This window comes from Calonectris borealis, chromosome 2, assembly GCF_964195595.1.
Source record: "Calonectris borealis chromosome 2, bCalBor7.hap1.2, whole genome shotgun sequence".
In the NCBI taxonomy this organism is placed as follows: domain Eukaryota; kingdom Metazoa; phylum Chordata; class Aves; order Procellariiformes; family Procellariidae; genus Calonectris; species Calonectris borealis.
In genome coordinates this window covers 112,741,176-112,763,693 of record NC_134313.1, presented here as the reverse complement: position 1 = coordinate 112,763,693, position 22,518 = coordinate 112,741,176, and the positions used below count along the sequence as shown (strand labels likewise).

General features: G+C 38.2%; 1 protein-coding gene across 1 annotated transcript in view; it reads left to right on the top strand.

The window, feature by feature from the left end:
• The first annotated feature begins 803 nt into the window (after positions 1-803).
• The window catches only part of STK17A (serine/threonine kinase 17a), a 29,165-nt gene continuing 7,450 nt past the window's right edge, over positions 804-22,518 (top strand). Inside the window, exons 1-3 of the mRNA XM_075142950.1 lie at positions 804-1,204; positions 9,380-9,592; positions 16,770-16,914. Coding sequence (XP_074999051.1) covers positions 1,014-1,204; positions 9,380-9,592; positions 16,770-16,914 — 549 coding nt within the window. The 5' untranslated portion in view covers positions 804-1,013. The remainder of the gene's footprint in view (positions 1,205-9,379; positions 9,593-16,769; positions 16,915-22,518) is intronic.

Here is a 22,518-nt window from a genome sequence, read left to right as displayed (position 1 = left end):
GGCAGACATATTCTGTGCCCTTAATGGAGACAAACGCCGCAGCACTGCCTCGATAAATGGCTGCCACGCAGAACAGGTCTCCTAAACATGTACATTAAGTGAGCTGGACAGTGAAGACCTCGTGAAGTGAGAGGAGTACAGCCATTTCTCAGTCCATGAAACAATTTCCACCGGCCTGGACAAACGGATGTCTGGGAGGCAGTTCCCACACACCTCATAAAACCATCTGGATCTCGGGCATGCATGGAGGAGAGGCGCCAAGTACGCCCCAGCTGTGGGAAAGGCTTAATTGGAGCTTGCACTTTAAACACCACAGAGGCCAAGGTTTCATTAAATGGGCTCAGGTGTACTTGTCCCCTTCAGAGCTGCCGCTGCTCCTTTTGTCCTCGCCTTCCTTCAGCCTTGCGTCCCAGTGTCCCCACCACGGGCCTGAGCGCTGTTTCCCCGCAAGGCCATGCCCTCCAGGACCAGCTCTTGCGGTTTCACCTCAGGCTTCGCCCTTCTGACGTACCGCTCCCGCAGGGCACCCCTGAGCGCCCAAAAAGTGAGTTCCTGCGTCGCGAAGGAAAGTCCGAACGGTGGTGCCTCGCCAACGCGTCACTCAGAGACTCATCTCAGCTTTATGAGTATTTAAATCTCGTCACTTTGCGGGAGGCTCCGCCGCCACGGCGCCCGCCACCCGCCCTCTGTCTCCCACCTCCCCCCCCGCTCCCCAGGGCCGCCAGCAGGTGGCGCTGCCCAACTGTCCCCTCAGGCGCCGCGCGGCGCCCCGCCCCTCGTTCCCCTCCCCCGCCCTCCCTTCCACCAAGGTGAGGCGTTAAAGGGCGGGGCCCCGCGGCTCCGCCCCGCCCCTCCGTCCCCTCGGCGCGGCGCGTGCTGCCCACCGCCCTCCTCGAGTCAGCGGCAGCGGCTGGCAGCTCACCCCGGAGCCTGAGGGGAGCCCGGCCCGGCGGAGAGGCAGACCGAGAGGGGAAGGAGAAGGCGGCCCTCTGCTGAGGGAGAAACACCGCGCCATGAGTCCCGAGGAGAAGCCGCCACCCAGCCGCTCCCGCGGTGACCGGCCGCCGCCACCGCCGCCGCCACCTCAGCCCGCTCCCGGTCGCGGCCGGCGGCGAGGCGGCTTCCTGACGGAGATCCGCACGCCCATCCGCACCGAGCCCTTCCAGGAGCGGTACAGCCTCAGCCCCGGCAGGGAGCTCGGCAGGTGAGCGCGCTGCGGGAGGCGCAAGGGCGGGAGCCGGCTGACGCTGCCGCCCCGTCCCCGGGGTGCGAGTGCTCCCGCGGAGGTGGCAGAAGGGAGGAGGTGTCCCGTGTCCTCCCCCGGCCACCCTGCCGGCTCGACTCGCCCGAAGCGCCGGGTGCAAGGCATGTACGTGCCCGCGGCGGAGCCTGCCGCTCGGCTGCCGCCGGTGGCGGGGGGGGGCGCTGGGGGCGAAGTCGGTGCCTTCCCTCTGCTCTGCGTCTCCTCTCTTGCTGCCCGCCGCAGCGAGTTGCCGGCAGGCAGTCACCGGCCCTTTCCACCTGCTGCCCCTTCCTCTGCTGCCCCGTTCGAGCAAAACGAGGTGATAGTGGGAGGGGGAAGCGAGGGGGATCGCTGCCCTGTCAGTGCTGGAGCCGCCTTCAGCGGCATCCTTTGCTGGCCTCGCCTTGCAGCGGGGTCACCTCCGAGGACGTGCCCGTCGCGCTGGCCGGGCAGTGTTTGGCTTGGCTGGAAGGGGTGCTGGGAGGCAGCTGTCAGCGCAGCTGCACCCCAGCTGCTGGCCGCGGCTGGTTGTCCCTCCTTCTAGCGAACAAGTCATTCTCAGCCTTGTGAAGCTGGCTGGGAAGATACTGCGCTCTTCCCTGGGAGCCGGTGTGGAGTAGAGAGTATTGCCCTAGGTTTCCCGTGGAGATGGAAACTGCCCGTTTTTTTTTTTTTTCTTGAGCTTTGTAAGCTGTGACATAGGGAAAAAACAAGTGTAGAGGAGTTTGTGGTAGCATATGCTTGAGAGTAATCTAATGGTGGAAATTTTCAAAGAATTAAAAAGCTGATTAAAAAAACTTGGTTTTGAAAGTGACTCCACATGTAAGGTTTAATCAATGTATAATTTCAACACCTGACTGATAGCAAGCAAGGTTTAAGGCAGAAAGTCTCATTAAAAGGTTTTTCCATCTTGGGAACAATATATATGGAAATTTAGCATCACTAAACCAATATTTTTGTCTAAAATCGTCACTTACGAAAGAATGACAGTATTCTTACTTACAATCACGTATGCTTTATCTAAAGCGTATTCAGATAAAAAAGATTAGATGAAGTACCACAGGATATACAGCAGGATACACTCCTTAACGTATGTTCTTTTGCAAGTTATGCTGGCTGTGTAGCTAGCAAAAACAAACCCTTTGGAGCTAAAGAAGAAAGAGGAGTTTCAAAGCAAATGTAGCTGCTGTAAGTATGTCTAACAAATTTTTAGGTTGCCTAGGTGTCAGCTTAATCCTCACTTAGTAACTGATTTACTAATAGAATAATACCTGTTTAAACATAGTGGCCTAAAGCATTCACATTGGAAGCAGGTGGCAGAAACATCCCATAAAGTGAGAAAGCTTTTTTTAGCATGATGTGACCACAATGTCCAGGGCCTGGAAAATGAAGCTAACTAAATGCAGGCTGCAAAACAGTTTAAATTCTAAGCAACAGTCAAGAAGGCGTAGGAGCAGTGTAGCACAGGATGTCCTGGTATCACTGCTGTTTGTGGCTTTTTATTTGAAGATCAGATGAATTTTCAGAAAATATTTTGTAGTTCTGCCATGGAGTGGGAGCTTTTCTTAGAGCTGGGTGATATTCATTGGCCTAATCAGAAAATAGACTAGATGAAGCTTCCTTCCGGCACACAAAAATACAACTGAAATTATTAGCTTTACACTATGAACAAGAATTAAGTACTACAGCAAATCTTAGTTTGCAGTTTAAACAAGTAAGTCTCAGCTTTTTGTATGGAGTCATTTTTGACCAGAACTACATTTAAAGATGACCTTCGCATGAAGGTTGTGATTTTGCACCTGTAGTTATGTTAAAATGAGTTAAGTGACTGTTCTAAGTGTTTGTCAAATTATGTGCAACAGTTGCACGTATTTTGGTTCAGACTACCTTTTTCTCTCCTCAACTTCACAAATGTTTTTATTATCTTCTCTCTTAGAATATAGAAATCTATACATTTAAATGTGTGTGCTTGGTTTTTTATTCAACAATTTTGAATGCTTACTTTTTTATACATTTTGATTAAAAAAGTGGATACTTCAGCTCAAGTACTCCCATTAAAAACAATTTTTTTCTAACTCGTGACAAAGCATAGGTGGTAAATGGAAAGTCACTCTGCCACTTGTAACTGTCTCTCTCATTTTATTGATAATGTAGCTTAGCAGAAATTGTTGCACTTTTATCTGTTCATAAAGTGTGTAAGTCTACTTATGCGTCGAGTTTATCTTTAAAAAGGACTTGGACAAATTAGCACCCAGGTATGACAGGTTTTTGTCTCAGATGAAAAGCAGTCCTTGTGCACACAACATAGTCTATTTTAATTTTAATTTGGTAGCTGAATTTGATAATGAACAATGTTTATACACTCTGTATTCGGCCATCCTACTTCCCAGAATTAGGGAAACAATTTGAAAGCTGAACTTCAGATAGAGGTTTTGAAAATAACAACATTTGTATAAATTGAGTTTAAAACTGACAGCAGGGAGAGAAAAGAAAGTGGATTTAGCACTGTTGCTGAGATTCAGGCTGCTGCGTGAACTCACAGGTTTGTGTGCTGTTTGGCCTCCGATCCAGTCAGTCAGAAGATGTATGTTGAACTCGCCATGGCACCTGGGGCTTCTGTCCTCTGTTCCCTTGTCAACTATGTCTGGAGGAGGTGGGAAGAGGGGGGAAACATGGGAAGACGTTGAGGTGTTGTAGTTCTAGCAATGCAGGGAAGGGAGGTACTGGGGCTGCTGCCCTTGGTGGCATGTTGGAGGTGAAAGTCCTGGGGAAGTATTGCTGAAAGTCGCAGATGAACCTGGGAGGAACCTGGTCACAGTGTCACTGGAGGGACTTGGGTGCAAAGCCATAGGAAATCAGGCTTCATTAGTTCTGCTCACGGGGAAAAAACTGTTTTGAGAATGCAAAGCTTATGTGCATCAAAAGGCTGCTGCCTCATTCAGTAGCTGAACAGGCATTTGCAAGTCTATCAAAATATAGCTGCTAGGAAAACCAGGTTAATTTAGCAAGAATACCAAGAACTTGGTTATAATGGCTACTCTGGAAAGGAAATTATTTTAAGTTGCTTAAGATAACATGGAAATGGCATTTTTTTAATGAAATGTTTTAATAAATGAAATTTTCGGCTAGTCTTCACAGCCTTATTAATTTTACTGTCCCAAAATCAGAATGTTCTCACACAAGTCTTCATCTGCATGATGTTTAAAATCAAACTTACCTCTAATGGATATTTTAAGGGTGCCACTTCTCATCAACTCACTCAGACTTAAGTGTTTTCAGATGGTGCTGATTGAGTTAGGTTAGTTTGAAGTAGTGTAACCTTTGCAGAGGACAAGACACCAATTGCTTAACTCTTCTTCCCCTTACTATCTGTGCTTAAGCCATAATTGTACTATAAAGTGGGGAACAATATATTTGGTATTACTAAACTTTCTTTAAAGAGTCTAGTATAATTGTATTTAGCTGCTTTGCTCTTTTTCCTCAACAAAAAACTCCTAACTAATTGCACCCAAAATATTACTAGACTATTAGTTAATTCTTTAGCTCATTGATGGATATTGCACTCTTTTTTTTTTATGTAAAACAAGCTATGTACATATTGGAAATCATCATTTGTGTACAGAAAATAATACTCCTGATGCTACAGCTGGGTTGGAGGAAGGTGTGACTGACCTTGCTTTCTTCTCACTGGAAGGTAACAGTCACCTTAAATGATTGCTCTAAAATAAGCAATCTTGTGCTAGCAAAATGTATGCAGCACATACATGTAAGTTTATGTCAAGTGCAATTCAGTTGATTCTCTTCATTCGCAGTTTTTTTGTTAAAGCAAACAAGCTCATTCTCCACCCAGAGCTAAGAATAACAAATATTTTAATCATCTGAGGAGACTGAACAGAATAAGGAAATATTCTTTGTTTCTAACTAGTGACCTGGCTGTAGTTTCATGTGCAGGTAACCCAGGTCTTGAATTTTTTTTTTCCCCACAGATTCTGGCATGAACTTGCTTATTTTTCAGATAGCTTTCAGTAACGTGCATCTTAGTTGTACATGACACTTATACAATTTTGTGCATCAGTAAGAATGCATATGCTATCACACTTCTGTCCTCAGCTGCTCTCTGCAGTAGCACAGCTAGGGTGAAGCAGTTGTGGAACTAAGTGAAAGTGGAAAAGAGGTGAAAATGAAGAGTTGCAAGTAGTTGGTTTCACCATTTGAGAATAAATTTATGTGAATAAATTATTCATGAACATCAGAAATGGAATCCCAACACCTTGCTGTAGGGAAAGAAAACACACTTTAGAAAAAATGTTTGATATGAGTTATGTAGTAAATTGCATGCATATAGTTTTTTGGATCTCAGAAAAGTTTTCTGAACTTATAAAAAGTAAGTATCTTCACAGGAATTGCTGTTATTCCTGCATTTGTTACAGTGACAGGGTTTTATAGGTAACTTTAAAAATAATTATTAAAGTAAGGTTAGTTCTCTGTTCTTCTCAGCCTGTGACAACCAAAATTAACTGGTGTGACATAAATGTTCCTGCTTATCTGATTTGACATTTGATTTGTGATTTGAGGCTTTTGCTTTAAGCCATAATGTGTGCCAGATGAAACAATGCTAATTCTGTTGGCAATCTGAAAAGATGACATTGAGCTTCTTTGTAATCAGATATGATTTAGCCTAAATCATAATTCTTGAATGAGACTCTTGTGAGGACTGAGAACTACTTCTAGTTTCCTATTCATGTCTCCCTTCAAAGCATTTTTGTTTGTGTTTGGATGACTGGTAGTCAGTTTTTAACTTTGGAAATGCACATTGTTTCCTTTCAAAACTGTTCTTCCTTCAATGCAGTGTTCTCACTGCTCACTCTTCTCAACACAGCTAAACTAGCAAGGATCTGATCTAATACTATTTTCACTATTTAATAGATTTTTTTATAAGGGGTTCTGAAAAGCAGGATTTTAAGAAAAGCAAAGATGAAGCGTATGCAATGTGTACTTTATGGGAAAGCTTGTTTATATCTGTCTTATCTACTATTCTGTCTCTATCAAAAATAAATTCTTTACAAATTTATCTTTTGGCTTAATCATACTGTGGATGGTATCTTTGGATCTTAGCTCTGAAATTCTCAGGCATGAATCTAGATTGCTGCACAGTAATTAGTTCTATTAGCTATAAACATCAGGTTTGTCAAGTTTTGGGACCTTTTTTGGGATTGTATTCAGAAAAGATGAGTTCTACAGACTGTAGTTATAATAACTGTAATTATAGGTATAACCATAAAGAATCTGTGCAGGATTCTTGGTCTTAAACAAATAAGAACTAGTATTTGTCAGCCGGCTGAACTCCCATGTAACCTGTCCTTTTAATTACGTCACCTGTCAGGCTTCTGGCCAGCTCAGCTAAACAGGACATGCGTGGCCACACACAGTGGTGGCTTTTGCTGTTTCTTGCTGCTGTGTGAATACTATTTTATTTCCATAGTGACTAATGTGCAATGAATCAGCAACATTGGTACTCATTAGGCTAATTAACTTGCTTCCAGATAGATTTTTGTATGTAATGCAAAACAACGCTGTGCTGCTTGAAAGCTGTATTATAGAGATTTCAAACTTTTCTAAACTACTTTCCCTAGGTCCTTCACCGGTGCTAGAATTAAAAGCTTTTGACTCTGCACTAAGGTGACATTCAACCAGAAGGAAACTGCATTCAGAGACTAATTAAGAAAAATAGAGAAGGCTGAACTCAGGGGTCTAGGTTTTTGGCATAAAGGCTTAGTGTCTACCAGGTATTAAAATAACTTGCTGCTAAAGGGATTATCTATTAGTCTCTCAATTTATTTTTATCTGTTGTTTTTTTTCTTATCAGCATTGTCAGTAGGGTTTTTTTCCCTGTGCTGTTTTTGGTTTTGGTGCTAAAAACTTCAGCAAGGATTTTAACACTTTTGATAAATGCATACCTTTATATTGTACCTGAATCATACAGGTACATGTCTTCCTTTGGAATAACTTAAAATCCTTTTCACTGACTACATAAGGAAGGTTGCTCTTGGTCGTGGTTAGGATTGCAATCCTGGAGGGATGTTTATACTTGTAGCTGCAACACCAATGTCACAAACTTCCTAGAAATCTACCTAAAAGAAACACTGTCCTTGCAATATTTTTGGGACCAGGAGCATCGTTAGCACATTCCTATGTTTCCTGATGAGCTGTCTCTACTATACATGTTTGTTATTTCTTCCAACATGGTTTTTGACAGATGTGTACCAGGCGCCTAGCACGTTGTTAGGCTTTATTCGAGGCTTTAGGTGTCTATTCCTCCTGTGGTGTTCTGTGGTAACTCTATAGCAATTAACATGTTTTACAGTGATCTTTTGACCACACCTTCCTAGTGCTACAAAATCCTATAGTATTATTTTCATGCATTTGCAAAGCAAAATTTGTCTTAACGTGTATATTAGTAATTACGAACTTCCTCCCAAAAAATGGGATTCGAGACACTGAAAGCATATTCTTACTGTTTGTCTACTACCTTCACAGCCATCTGGGCTGTGCTCTGATCTGCTTTTGATACCTGTTGTGCTGTAGATAATGTGTGCTTATGCAAAATATTATTCCTAGAGGAATAACTGTGGCTGTATCAGTGGTTGGAAGTCAGATTATTTTAGTGAGATTGCCTAGCAAATACCCACTTTGTGGGTGCTTATTTGACTTAATTCATTTAGACTGGGTAATTTTGAAACAAATGCCTATTAAAAGCAAGCTGACCACAACTTCTTTTAGCAGTTACATTTCATGGAAATGTAAGTCTGCCAATAGATTGGGAGCTGTGAGAGTGAAAACTTTGACATGAGCTGAGTTAGTTAATTCTGTGAACTTCAGCTTGGAGGTAGGAAAGGCAAAACCCATGTAATTGTATTGCAAACCAGATGAAGACTCTTATTGTGGTTTCAGCAACCCTACAATAAGTTAAGAACCAAAATAAAGATCTCCAAGCTATTCCTGCAGCTTTATAAGAAAATTTTTACGTATAAATAGAAAAAATAGTTTTGATGAACATTATACCTGTATGGTAAGAACTAAAAAAAGATTGCTATACTTCAAAATATGAGAATTCATCATTGCATTAGAGGACAGATATTAATTAGTAGACCCTTTCAGTCTAAAAATCTGTACTGTATGAATGGAACAGAGTGGACAGGTGGTGTGGGACTCTATTGTAAGGAAGTTTAGAGCAGACACTTCAGCCCAAAATGCTGTGGGGGGAAATCTTCTGACGTAAGTGCTGCAGTGTGGTTTTAGCTAGCCTGCTGGCTTGGTGTAACTCATCGGTTATGTGTTTTGTCAGAAATTGTGCTCATTAATGTGGGTTAAGCACTATGCTCAGTTCTGCTTAGTGTATGTTTGTATTCACATTATCATTGTCACAAAAAATTTTGTTAGAAAACTTTGTTGGCCAAGCTGCTTAATTTTTTTGAGATGATCCATGGTCCTTACTTATACAGTGAGACTAAGAATAAGGGGTTTTGAGAACTGTTAAACAATCAAAAAACTCTGGCTGTTATCATTTGAGACATCTTACGGTGAAAATATAAAGTGCCATCTTTGAAAATGCAGAGCAGAGTCTGGATATTGCATGGCAAATGGAGCAGGATTTTGAGCAGTTATTCAATAAGAGTGCTGGTTGCTGCTGCGTTAAATATGGTGGGATACTTTAGAAAACAATAGCTGAGCAATTACTTAGGTTATTGTAATGTAGGCACAGAAAGCATAAATTACCTGTTTGTACACTTTGGTTTCTGCCAGCTTTTTCAATGAAAGGTTTGAGGATACCTTAATCTTGCAAACTAGCACAGCTTGTTTATTCTGTATTTTTGAAATCCATGTTCCTTGAATTGATAGGGTTTTTTAAGTTCTTATTTTTAATGGAGGTTAAATTACATTCCGGCTTGTGATGTTCCTAGCTTAAGTGTAGGGATTATCACTCAGCAAGGCATCTTTCTAAATTTAGAGCATATTTTAAATTTATTCATTAATGGTGATTTTGTTCAAGTTTCCTGTAATGTTAATTTATAAGGGCCATACTAATGTTGTCACTAAGGGACCTAATTTTAATTTAAAATTCTTCTTTTATTTCAGAGGAAAATTTGCAGTGGTGAAGAAGTGTATCCAGAAAGACACTGAAAGAGAGTTTGCAGCAAAATTCATGAGAAAAAGAAGAAAGGGCCAAGACTGTCGTATGGAAATAATCCACGAAATTGCAGTCCTTGAGCTGGCACAATGCAACCTTTGGGTCATTAACTTGCATGAAGTTTATGAAACTGCTACAGAGATGATTTTAGTCCTGGAATAGTAAGTACTAGTAATAATTCCTAAATAAGCTTCTGCAGTATTTGTTTAAAACTAATAATGTAAAAATACTGGGTGTCAATATGAATAATGTGAAAAGATTTTATTGCTTGCCTGTTACACTTTATTGAGTTCAAAAAGAATTGCTAAGAAAATCAGTATTACAAGAAGTTATGTGCAGTCTTGTAACAACTGCAGATAATAATAAATTTTTCCAATTATGTAGTGTCTTTCAAAGCTGAACTATAATTTATGTAGTTAAAAAAATCTTTAGTGAAATATGAACTGTGTACACTCCCTACTTGTAAAAGAGGAAGAGGAAAGAAGCAATGAGTATCTGTTCAAAACCTGAAGTTTATTTCCTTGACAGTGACAAAGATGGGGTGAAAGCTGTTTGGTTTTTTTTTACCAGTTACAAGTAAGGTATGAAAAGCAATGTCATTGTTAAAAAGAAACTATCAAAAACCCCGATGATCTACAATGAAAAGCTCTCTAAATCATTATCTTTTTGGGGAAGAAAAAGAGTAGGAGGATTCAGACCTAGAATAGTTTATTTCAAATCACATTTAACTTGTGACTCTACATTTGTCGGTCTGTTTTTCCCGCCTTGAGTTTGTCCAGATGGGAGTTTCTGCAGCTGTTGTGACTGTTCATCTAATATTCCAGTGGCTTGACGTCTAGGTTCCAAGAGGCAGCCAAATGTTTGTTGCTATTGAACTCTGTTAAGATCCTGTTCAAGCTCTATGGATTTTAAATAATTAGGAGAGGAACAGTAAGGCTTGATAGTTCAGAAGTGACTTAACCTGTCTGCTAAAATAAATCTAGGTAGTACAATTCTTTTCTTCCTTGATAAAAAAAATGAATGGTGAGAAATTTTGTGTCCCAGTCTGGTCTTGTTTAGAAGTCAAAAGAAACCGTATCTCTAAAGTTCAGTGAAATGGAATGAGACTGTGTCTGCTAAGGCAAACTTCCTTCTAGAATACATTTTTTCAACTTCATTGTGCCCTTATGGAATTCATGATTTATGAAATATTCAAGTATCTGTTGTAATGCAAAGGGTGACAGAGCTTCTAGAGTTTTAACTGCTGTTATTGAAGACTCATAAATACATGCTTTACACGCTAGCAGCACAGATCTAACTAGAATACCATTTAAATTTCTAGATTCCGTAGGGATATAACATCAGTGATAGAATCCAAAGCTTGATATGAGCAGTGGGGTTTGTGATAATTTTAATGCAAGATTACTAGTTTTCTTTTAGAACTCAATTCTCTTACAGTTGCAAAACATTTTTAATCCAAAGTATTAACTAGGTTGTTCAGTAGTCACCAGGTTGTTCAGTAATTAGCGACATTATTGTTTTTATATGCATCAAACAGTCATACCTTGTTTCAGATAAATAGCTGTGTGTTAGAGTTGTAAATTACAAAAACAGTCTTTCCCTGACTTCAGCAAATATGTCTGGATGCTTCTTTTAACGTCAGCATGTTCCAGAGACATGTTGCAACAAAACAGGTATGAATGTTAGTAAATTTCTGACATTCTGTATGCAGAGGATTAAAGAACATATCTAGACTGCAAGCTTCTCTAGGGCATTTCAGTTTCTATTAAGCTTGATGGTCTGTGTGGCAGATCTTTATCATGGGAAGGAGAAAAAATAATAGTTAATTTTTGGCCACTAACTTTATCTGCTAAGGTTTTAAAGTTTCTTGTCTTGATGTTAAATCTGTTGTAAGGCAGGGGGGACAACTAGTGCTTTGCCTTCATGTAGAGAAGTACTAATGTTACATGGAGGGTTGTCTTTCAAGCAGTATCAATTTTTGACAGAAAACAAACTAAAATTGGCCTCTAACTGTTAATACTAAGTTCTGAGCAATGGGAAGCAATGAGGCATTACAGTGTTGGCTTCAGCTGTAGGATAGCAAATTGGTGGCTGTCTGCATCCACCCTGATGACAGTCTCTGACTTCTGTTTGTTGGCACAAAACCTCAAACAAAGGGTTTAAGTAAGAGCTGAAGGGGTAGGCCTGAGGGGGTAGTATGTAAAGCCTAGAATTAACCTGTGGGTCAGTCGTGTTTCAATATATCAGTGAAAATGGAATGAATAAAAAAGAAAACTGGACTTTTACTGAAAAAGGTAGAGATACAGTCTGGGAAACCTGACACATCAGATATCAAATTTGCTTTTTTTTTCTTTTATAACTTTTGGGTTCAATATTTGTATGCAACCAACCTGGCTTTTTCCAATTTCTTTTGAAAGGGCGAGCAACAGAGCATCTGATGCTTAAGAATTGACATTTTTATAAGTTTCATCACCATATGTTTACATATCTATGGAAGGGATAGATACTAGTGGGTCATTAGTGGGTCGGATATTAAAGAAACCTGTATGTGTAACTTCAAAGTCTAAGCTAGTTAAATATTTTTCTGTGAAGAGCTTCTGAACTGAGTAATTACCTGCCAGGGTCTTGTGTAGATATAGTAGACTTTTGCTATGCTTAATTTAAAAAAGTTGTCTTTATCAACTTGAAGACATGGTCAGGGTTTATTTGATATGCTGGATGAAGTGCTTTTTTCAACTATAGTTATTTGGATCTGGATAATGTTGCTACTTGTATTGTCTTCGACATTACTTATTGTCCTACTTACTGGAGGTGTGACTGGTTGAAGTAGGAGTCTGCTGGCAGGAATCGATTCATTTGGCATGGGATTCAAAATGTAGAACTTGAAGCAAAACCATTGTAATCAGAAATAGCTGCTCCAATGTTTGCATCTTGTCTATTAGATCAATTAACAAAGTTGACTGGAGCTCTTCAGAAAGTTTTAGGGGAAAACTTCTCAAATGGTGTTAGTTACCTTCTGTTTGCACTTCATTCAGTTCTTGGGCTGCCTGATTGGAAAGGTTAAGGCAAAAAAAAAAAAAAGATGCATTTGTCTGAGAACCAAGAACTTAAAAGAACAGTATCTACAACTTAAGGCATTTGGATGCTTCTCTTCCCATATATCCTCTCATCAGATACGGATATACAGTTTTCTTGGTCTTTGGGGACATGGGTATGTTATGGTAGCCTTACACTGGAAAAATTCTAAGTAAATTCAATTGCTTGCTTACTATCTAATGGTATGCTTAGCCAAGGAAAGGGGGGTATGACTGTCAGCAAGTAGTGAACGTGAACCTTTGCTGATAGCGTTATAACCACCTTGGTGTGGTGATCTTGTAATGTAAGCTCTGTGTACAGATGAGTTTCCATTTATCTTCTAAAGATAACCATTTCAAGAAAGGCTTTTGACAGAGCATGAGATTCAGGAAGTAAATTTTTGGCCTTTGCAGACAGTACATGGTCTCACTCAGCATTTGAAATTAAGTGTATTCTAGGAACTTGTTATCTACATATCTGTACTCTGAGGATTTGTACTGCTGAGTCTTTCAGAAGACTATCTTAATGTCTGATCCATTAAAGCTGGGGGAATGTGTAATTTTTTCAGATGCACTGAAATGGATTTGTTCAATCTTTTTCTAATGATTCTAAATGACTGTGGTAATACATTGTAAGTGCACTTGAAAGAAGTAGGATGTTGAATTCCGTACAGTGCATTGTTAAGGTATGTTTGAAGGAAGATAAGCAGTCTCCACTGAATTTAAAGTCAACATAATTGTAACCAAGATTAATGCTCCAGGCTTCCAACTGACTTTGAGGTCATTTATGCTGATAAGCAGTAATAAAATGTTAGCATGCTTTTCACTGATGAAGAGCAGTTGGATTTCACTTGAAACTATAGAAAAGTTAATAGCACAACAGTACTTTCATAAAAAAATTTAAAAAGCTGAAGAATTCTGGTTGCCTTAAAGTTTGGAAAGAATTTGTACGTCTCACGTTTTTTCATACACCTAGCTAAGGGAGTGTGTACTAGAGAAATAATGCATTCTAAGTAACACTGGATTTCAAAATGTGCTCTTAAATATTTCCTTATCCATTTTTTTCAGATTAAGATGGCTTGTTTTCCTAAAAACTTTCTTGTCCTAAGGACAATTCTTTGCCTTTATCCCCTAGGAGTATTTTCTGTGGAGGTGGGTGGGGGTGCCTAGTGGTTTGCAAAATTGTTATTTCATAATGACCATTAGAAAAACTACAGCTTAATGGAAGATGTGTTCTTAGAGGAAAAATGGGTAAACGTTATAAACACCAGAGAACTCTGGGTCCGCATGTATATAGAAATCATAGCAATGACATGCCCATAATACTTTCCTACCAGGTATTTTAATCCTTTCTGTGTTTTGATTAATTTTTTTTCCCTGAACTCTAGCTAGGGAATACAAAATAACCAAGTTGAAAGCATCGTTAAGGAGCTTGGCAAAATTTGGCATAGATGTGTGGCAGAATCATTTTGGAGTTCATTTTAACATTGTACTTCCAACCACTTGTGACTGGGTTGGCTTACAGCTAGCTGACTGTTTCGCTTAAGGGAATTAATTAAGCTCTCTCCCCAGTAACAATACATGAAACAGTCTTGCAGTAACAAATTTCCCTGTGTTCTTGTAAAGCATCGCTGGTTACTTGTTTGAATGTGGTAGTTTTTGGATAGAATGAATTGTCTGGAAGAAGTTGTTCTATCTGCATCCTAAATAGCAAAGTTGATAAAGAAATGAAACATTGCATATGAAAAGTTTCCAGGTGAAACTTTTTAGTAAAACCAAGTATATTTGTCTATGGTAGCTGAGAATGGCTATGTTTCCTAAGTCATGAAGTGGGTGTGTATGTGTAAGGGCTGTATTTGCTTGTCTCGCTCTTAAAAATGCTGATGAACCTAGGCATCTTCAGAAGTACTGGGAGGTACTTAAATACCTTTTTTAAAAAAAGTTTTCTGAATTTTTCTGAATCAAGGGTTTTCTCCTTTCATATTGTAGTGCTGTCTCTTGATTTCAGTGATAGGACATTGTGTGCTTCAACTTTTATTGCCTTGACTTTTAACACATTTAATTCAAAGTTCTTTAAGAGTAGTATTAAAATTCTAGGTAGCTTACATTTTAGCTTGGTGCCTACTTCAATGTTAATTTGCTTATTAGGGCGACTTAATTGTAACAGATGTCTACCAAATAGACATATAGCAAACAGGGCTTTATAAGGCCCTGCCTGTTGCTGATTTTTCAGCTGGGTCTATTAAAAATGAAGTGTGATCCATGGTTGACAACAGCAGTTCTAGGGTATAAATCCTACTTCACATAGAATTAAATAGCAGAAGTACTGTTTTGCATATTTTAAGTGGCAGAGCTATACCAGCAAAATCCCAGGGTTGTTGCTGTAAAACACACCATGTTAGTAATTTCGGTAGTAGATCTTATCACTGCATGTGCATTATAATTTACTGCTACAAGGTATTAAATCATTCTTCCAAGTAACATATTATGGCATTCTTAAAGTAGACAGTTTAATTTCTTGATTACAGTAGATGTTTTTCTATCCCTATCTTGAAGATACAATTGATGTTGCTTTTTAAAAGAATTTGTTTTAAAATATTAGAATATACTATCTAATGTCAATTTTAAAAATGTCATTAATACCCGAATCCTGTTCAAAGCTGAAATATTACTAACTTTTTCCCTGAATTAAATAAAAATATGCTGAAGAAAGATGTGATAGTGTCAGGCATATGCAATTTTTCTAGAGGAATTAAAGTATTAATACTCCTTTGATGAAAACTCATTTTATTCTTGAGTTCTATCATCTTTGATACAGGATGAAGAAAAATAATTATTTAATGGACTTTCTTTTTTTAAAAGAAAATCTTAGTTTAATAAATCAAATTGTACTTCTGTACCAGTATGCCAGCATATAGAATAGAAATATAAAACTCTTCAGAAAAAGTTAAGACGTAACCCTCTTAAATTATTTTTGCTTCTAAGACTATCCACAGGGAGAATTTTAAATAACAGTAATGAGAATATCTGGGAAGGCAAAAAGTTTTTATAAACCATGAGGCATTTTCAGGTACTAGGACTGTAGCAGCAAAGTTAGTATTGACAAAATGAAAACTTGAGTGTTCTTTTTCTGGGGGTTCATAATCCAAATGCACCATTTCTGTAGAACTCTTACTTGCTGCTACATCCGTGTTGAATATGCCTCTCTCTCTTCTGGATTGCCTAGGTAATATGATTTATTAGAAAAGAGTAAGCAAAGGCAGAATAGATGGCTATGCATCAATAAAGATTAATGCTTGTGCGAAGTCAGATTTGGCATGTCAGTTTGGGGTAATTGGAGAAGATACTGTACCATCCTTCACTAAGGGATGATTATGGAATTTCATGTAGAACAAAGTGTGTATGTGTTGATTTCATTTATACGTTGTAAGTAGTAATTCAACAATCTATATGCGAAATGGTTCCATTCTACTGTTCTTATGTCCATTCTTTTTTTAAGGTGAAGCCTCTGCGCTGCTTATTTTACTTTTGATGCTACGTGGTTGTTATAAAACAGTTTTAGTTCTCTAGAGTCGCTGATACAGATGGTGCTGCAAGTGGCTTCAGACTACTTTAAAAACATTCACTCATCTGTAGTTATTTTTATATTTTTGTTACTTTGCTATTTATTTAAACATATACAAACAAAAGATAAGGAAGCAAGCCAAGAGCTAAAATTTTCAAAAGTATTTTTAGATGAAAGCCATTTAGGAACTTAATGCATTCCTGTATACCAGAGACTTCACAACCAGTTCAATTATAAACTTTACATTTAGTCTTTTGAGTATGTGCAAAGTGTTTTCAGGCGGATTGTGGGTGGGGCTGTTTTGCTTTGTGTTTACAAAGGCTTACCTTGGCCAAATTTCCATGTAGTTTCATAGGAATGGCAAAAGGCACATCTTTTATGTAAACACTGCCCTCAAACAAATGCGGCATTCATCTTAGAGCATAGTCAGTAGTGTTTCCAAAATAGTCCCAAAAGTTTCTGTAGTATTCATATTCTCTAATCTAAATGACTAAAATCTTTGCTTCTCTCCAAAGCTGCCATAATGCGGAGAAGTCTTCCTAGGCTGTAAAAGCTTGCCAAATGTTTAATAACTAAAAATATCACTATTGGATGCTACTGCCTGCTGATCTTGCTTATGCAGAATAAAATAGTGCGAGTAGAACAAAATAGGTGCTATAACTTAGTCTTTGAAATAATAAAATTCGTATTGTTCCATAGTGCTGCTGGAGGTGAAATCTTTGACCAATGTGTGGCTGAAAGAGAGGAAGCCTTCAAAGAAAAAGATGTTAAACGACTTATGAAGCAGATCTTAGAAGGAGTTTCATTCTTGCACAGAAACAATGTGGTCCATCTTGACTTAAAGGTAAGATTGTTGCTGTATTTTTCTCATTAATTTCTTATCTGCTGACATTCTTATTGGTCATGTGTCATACTAATGCTAATCTGTAATTAACACAATTTTTATCTAGTTATTCCTCGAACAATAAAATTCAACCTTTGAGATGCAGTAGGCACCAGGGTTGCAAGCCTTTTGGGGAGTTTCTATGATTATGTCAAATATAAACTTTGTTTGATTAAGTGAAATGTAATGTAATCAAAATTGGATTTGCGTTGCACCTTAAATTGCAAATGAGTACTTTGAGTAAGACCTGGCTCATTTTTAAAGTGCAGTAAAAATGTCTGGGTATTATATGGCCATTAAAAAATAGGTTGGGTTTTGTACTGACTTGAGTTTTCATGAAGCAGAAGGATGGCAGAGACACTGGTAGTATAAAGTGTAATGTTTCAGAATGAAGTGTTCATACAGGACTGGTAAACAGTATATTAATCTGTTAAATTTATTTATAACACTTAAGTATTTTTTTAAATTACTGTAAAACTTAATTTAAATGATTGTCATCTACTTCCAAATAGTTGGCCACCACCCTACTGGTATATCAATTATCATGATTTACTGGAGTAAATATTTTTTTCTTACTGAAATAGTTTTGACCCAAATCAAGAGAATAGTACAGTTGCCATCATATGAAACCCGGAGAATTGCCTATGGTTAAGAAAGGAGTTGTAACAGGGATCCAGAAAACTATCATCTTCCATTGGCAGCAAGCTGCAATTAATTTTCTTTAACTTCCATCCATACATTCATATGGAAGATGCAATTTTATCTCATTTTGAGGTTGAACTACTTTATTATTACTAAGCAAGGCAGTATAAAAAGTATCTTGCAGTAAAATTCTCGATTTTTTTTTTACATGTCCAATTTCCATATTTACTAAGTATATAGTAAGCAGCTACATGTTTCTTCTGTTCTGTTGCTGAGATCCTTACTCATACTTAATTGCATTTGGCAGTAGTACAAAGCTACCAGTAGATTCCAGTATCAAGCTATACATACTTAATATATAACCTAGCACATCATGCACCATTCATCAGCTAAAGCAGATGATGAGTAATATTTGCACACAAATATCTCACCTGCCTGGTTTTCCAACCGTTTATTCAAATTATTTGTGCAATCCTTTAAAACTTTCTGCAGCCCATTGATTTAGTCATACATATAGAATATTAATAATTGTACTAAAATAATTAATGGAAAATTTTTAGCAAATGATGTGAGAATAAGTGTTCAGAAGGACTAAAAATGAGCAGTTAGAATTCCTTAAAGTTCCAGTACGTTTATACAAGATACCCAGTTTCTCTACTATGGTTGGCCATTGAATTTCCTTGAAGCAAAGTGTGTAAAATTAAAACCTGTCTTTTGTGGACAGTATATATTCATACGTGTTTGTAGTTAAAGCTGTGGTGTTCCTTAGCACTATTAGCTGGATATCTGTAATCAGAAATGTGCTGTGCTTTATTTCACTACAGTACTTAATCGCAAAAGTAGACTGGGGTGTTGATTACAGCTTGTGAACAGGTAGCTTTTTCAAAGTTCTGAAAAAGTTTACTTAAAAACTTTCCAACTGATCAGAAAACTTATGTTACAAAATTGAGCATATCCAGTTCTCATTGAAAGATCCAGCATCGCTTTGCTAGTTTATAAAAGTTAATTAGCAGAGCAAATTGTCTGGTGTTTGGGTTTAATATATTTATACATTACTGCAGTGTGCAATGTAACTTTTTGAAAAGTGGATTCTTAATAGGAGTCCTAATTGCAGTGTGATTACTTTCATGATATATAAGACTATCAGTCTTTTGCAATATAAGGTTTAGGGAAGTCTTCAGAATATTAGCAAATAAAGATGATGGAAACTGTAGGATTAAAAACCATGTCTTGCAAAGATTGATTGACCCACATTGCAAGACTTCAAAAAAAAAAAAAAAAGGCCCATATTTCAAGGAACTCAAAAATTGAAGTTGGGTGCTGGTTTTGGCTGTGTGTTTATTAACCCGCTGGCCTCAAACCATCTTCTGTTGTATAGCATGGCTCGTACTGCTTTACCTAGTGGCTTACAGCACCATGCAATTCACTAAATACCTGGTTTTGTAGGGTGACATTTGGAAGACTTGTGCAAAGTGTACTGCTGTTAAGCAAGGTGTTTGCCAATATCAAAGTTTACAAATTCTTGCTAAAACGTTTTCCTTGTGCTATAAGTTTCATCTTTGGGTCTCTAAAAGTTTCCCTTTCATTTGTCTGGTACAAGACAATTTCCATACGTTACACCTTCAAAAAAAGTCGGGCTCTACGCCCTGAAGAATTTAAGTCAAAATGGTTGTCAGTATGTGATTGTAAGCTGCTTGTTGTAGTTTTATACTATAAATCTAATCAACACAGATCTATGACACTGACAGCTAGCTTGCTTTAGCTTCTGTCTGCCCTCTTAATAGATGCAAGATTTTTCCTATAAGACTAAATGCTGCAGAAAAAAAATGGGGTATTTTGATGTGGCTTAGCAAGGTTGCCGCCTAATCATTTCTTTCCAAAAGGATGATTCTCCTGAAAGATGGTTGAAATATGGCTTGTTTTTAACAGCAAAATAGAATCATGTAATCCACTTTTGACTTGGAGAAAGAGCAAATATAATGCTACTGAGTGTAAATTAAGTACCACTTGACAGTATTGTGTTGATGCTATTTAATTTGCAGGGTGTGCATAGATTGTAGTCGGGAATGTTTCATCCCCTCTTAATAGTGCATAAAACTGCAGAGTAGGGCAAGACTCCTCTGTGTTTTCATTTGCTGTTTGACTTGGTCTTGAATTGGTGTTTGGTAAAAGCTTAAAGTAGTTGGAAATGGAAGAGAATTTAAAAAGGCGTGGGGGTTGAAGAAGGACTAGCTGCCTCTTGCCTTTACAGTAGGTAAAGAGCCTTACATAGCCCTGGGGTCTGGGAGGAGGACTGCTCCAAGCAGCACTCTCCTATAGTATATATTACTCTGGTTATCCAACAGACAATTTTTCCCTTCCTTCTTCTGTATTGCTTTCAAGATGATGTGTTCAGTCAGCACAGCTAGCAACATCATTATTTGAAATTGGTTTGGGTGTCATTTTACACCAATATTCAGAAAGCAAACTAGTGCAATTACAAAAGAAGTGGCCTGTTACAAGAACATTACAGATTAATTTTCTCAGCTGAGTTTTCCAGGTGGATTAAGGTGGAACGTTTATTACACAGAAGTGTAGTATTAATAGAAGTGTAGTATTCCTTGTCTAAAGGAACACCCAGGAAACTAAGAAAAGAGTTAAAAATTAAGATACCAATTTTTCAAGGTAAAAGAGGAGTTCAATCTGGAGTTCAAACCTTCATAGCAGTTAAAGCAAAGCTGTTTGTTAACAGGCAGGTATAGAGTATCCAGGTTCTACAGAACCTATTTTGATTATAGCCTTATTTCTTAATTTATGGGACTTGAATTGTTTATTTTGGGAAATTAAGTGTGATGCCAGTCGAACATGTCTACTCTTTTAGTGACTGTTGCATTTTTTCCACTTGTACACATTGACCAAAAAAACCTAACCCCCAAGCAAATTCTGCTCTTACATTTCAATTGCTTAAAGATATGGGAGACCTTTAATTTTTTTTTAGGGCAGACTGATCAGCCTACTCTAGTATCTTTACACACAATGTACCTGGGATATCCCAGCTAGTCTGTTTTTCCTGTTTCTGCCCATTACTCTTTGGATAATTTGGCTTTTCTTCTAGGGATCTGACTTTTTTTACAGTATCATAAAATTAGATACCTAACTTCATTTATGTTGCAGGTTAAAGTGAGGCATTGATTAGTTTAAAAACATGACCTTTATTATGTGTCCTTAGTGATACTCTTCTAGAAACCAACTAAAGATACAAGAAATATTAGGGCCAGAGGCTCATAGAAACTTCTGGAATAACAGCAAATCTGCAATGTACGGATTTTGCCATTATATAGTCAGTTTACAAGATTCCAAAACCTGCTGGGGAGGTACGGTTGAAGGATATACTATTTTACTAAGTACACTTATTACAAACAATTTTTGCGACTTGCAGAATAAGTTTCTAGGTGAGACCAGATCTTTGTATATATTGCCTTAGTTTGGCCTTCGCACTGATGTCCATAGCATCAAGAAAGCTATGCTCTTTCATGTGACAGTGGTTTAGTCCAATTTAAGTGAAAAATGTAAGACTGGTTAATGTTTGCAATGACAAATGATGCTTTTCACTGCTATTACTGTAACATGATGATACAGGTATAACCAACATCTCAAATTCCTAAAGCCCAAGTTTCTCATTGCTGACAGTGTGCTTGGAAAAAGACAACTTTTACTTGTCTTGTTTTTATAATCTTTCCAAAAGTACCTGTTTCTGGGCTAGACTTGTGTGGTCACATCATGTGGTTTCTGTGCACATGCCAATCTTGTAGTAAAGTACATCCATTCGGATTGTCCATTTAGTCAGGGATTTTTTCTTTTTATGTTTTTGTTCAGTGCACAACATAAGAGGATCTAAATTGGAACCCTGAAGCCTTACTGCAGTAGAGGGGGAGGTTTTTAGATGTTGCCATTTGACAGTTTTCATTAGCCATTTCATTACTGCTTGACAGTAAGAGTGAAAGGCCCTTTTTAGAGTGGCTACCAGGAGAGCCTCTGGCCTGCATGTCTCTTGCCTTCGTGGGCTAATCAGCATTAGGCAAGCCTAGATGTGTTATAGCAGTGGAAAAACAAAAGAGAAATAGCTTTACAGATGCCAGAAAATGATCTTCCTTTTCTTAAAGCTTTAGAGAAATTGAGTTGAGCTGAAAACTATGGTAAGTTCAAAGCTACAGCTTCTTTAAGGTTTCATGCTGGTGTTTAGACTGTCGCTTCATTTGAACCCCATCATAATCCCTTAAAAGAAGGAAATGACGACTGATATTTCAGTATGAATTGACGTAGAGTTACGACTCAATTCATACTGTAGGCAGGTTTTTTTCTGCATAGGTGTGTTTTGAGTAGTAAGATTGTTTTTAAAAAAGACAATAAACTTCATCTGGCAACTCCATTATCTACTAAAATATTGTAATACGGAGCTTAAGGGTTTCATGAAATGTTTCCATTAAAAACTTTTCTTCGTTTAAATATAGAGAACAAATGCTTTTCTCCTGCTTTCTATTTGCCTCTTCAGAAAGTAACTAAATTTCCCACTGGGAAGAACATCTGAGAGGCTAATTAGTGAGGCATGGTCAGCTGTTTTGGATGTTTGCTTTTCTAATACAAATACAGAATAACAAATGTGAACTATAAAGCACATGGTAATGCGCAGCTCCAAAAGCCTTTGTATGGCCACCAGATCCCAGTTTGTAAGCAAAAAAAAAAAAACACCTGTTCTTAATGCATAGATTTACAAACAGAAAATAGATTGACATCATCATGGAGCTAGTTTGAAATACCATAGTTTAACTTTGCAGGAATGAAAGAACTTGACTATATTTAGGTCTTGCAGCAAAGAGAACTGGCCCAAGGTTTCTAAAATGTTCTTGCACAGTTTTATTTTTGTGTTCAAAAGCGAGGCTGTTC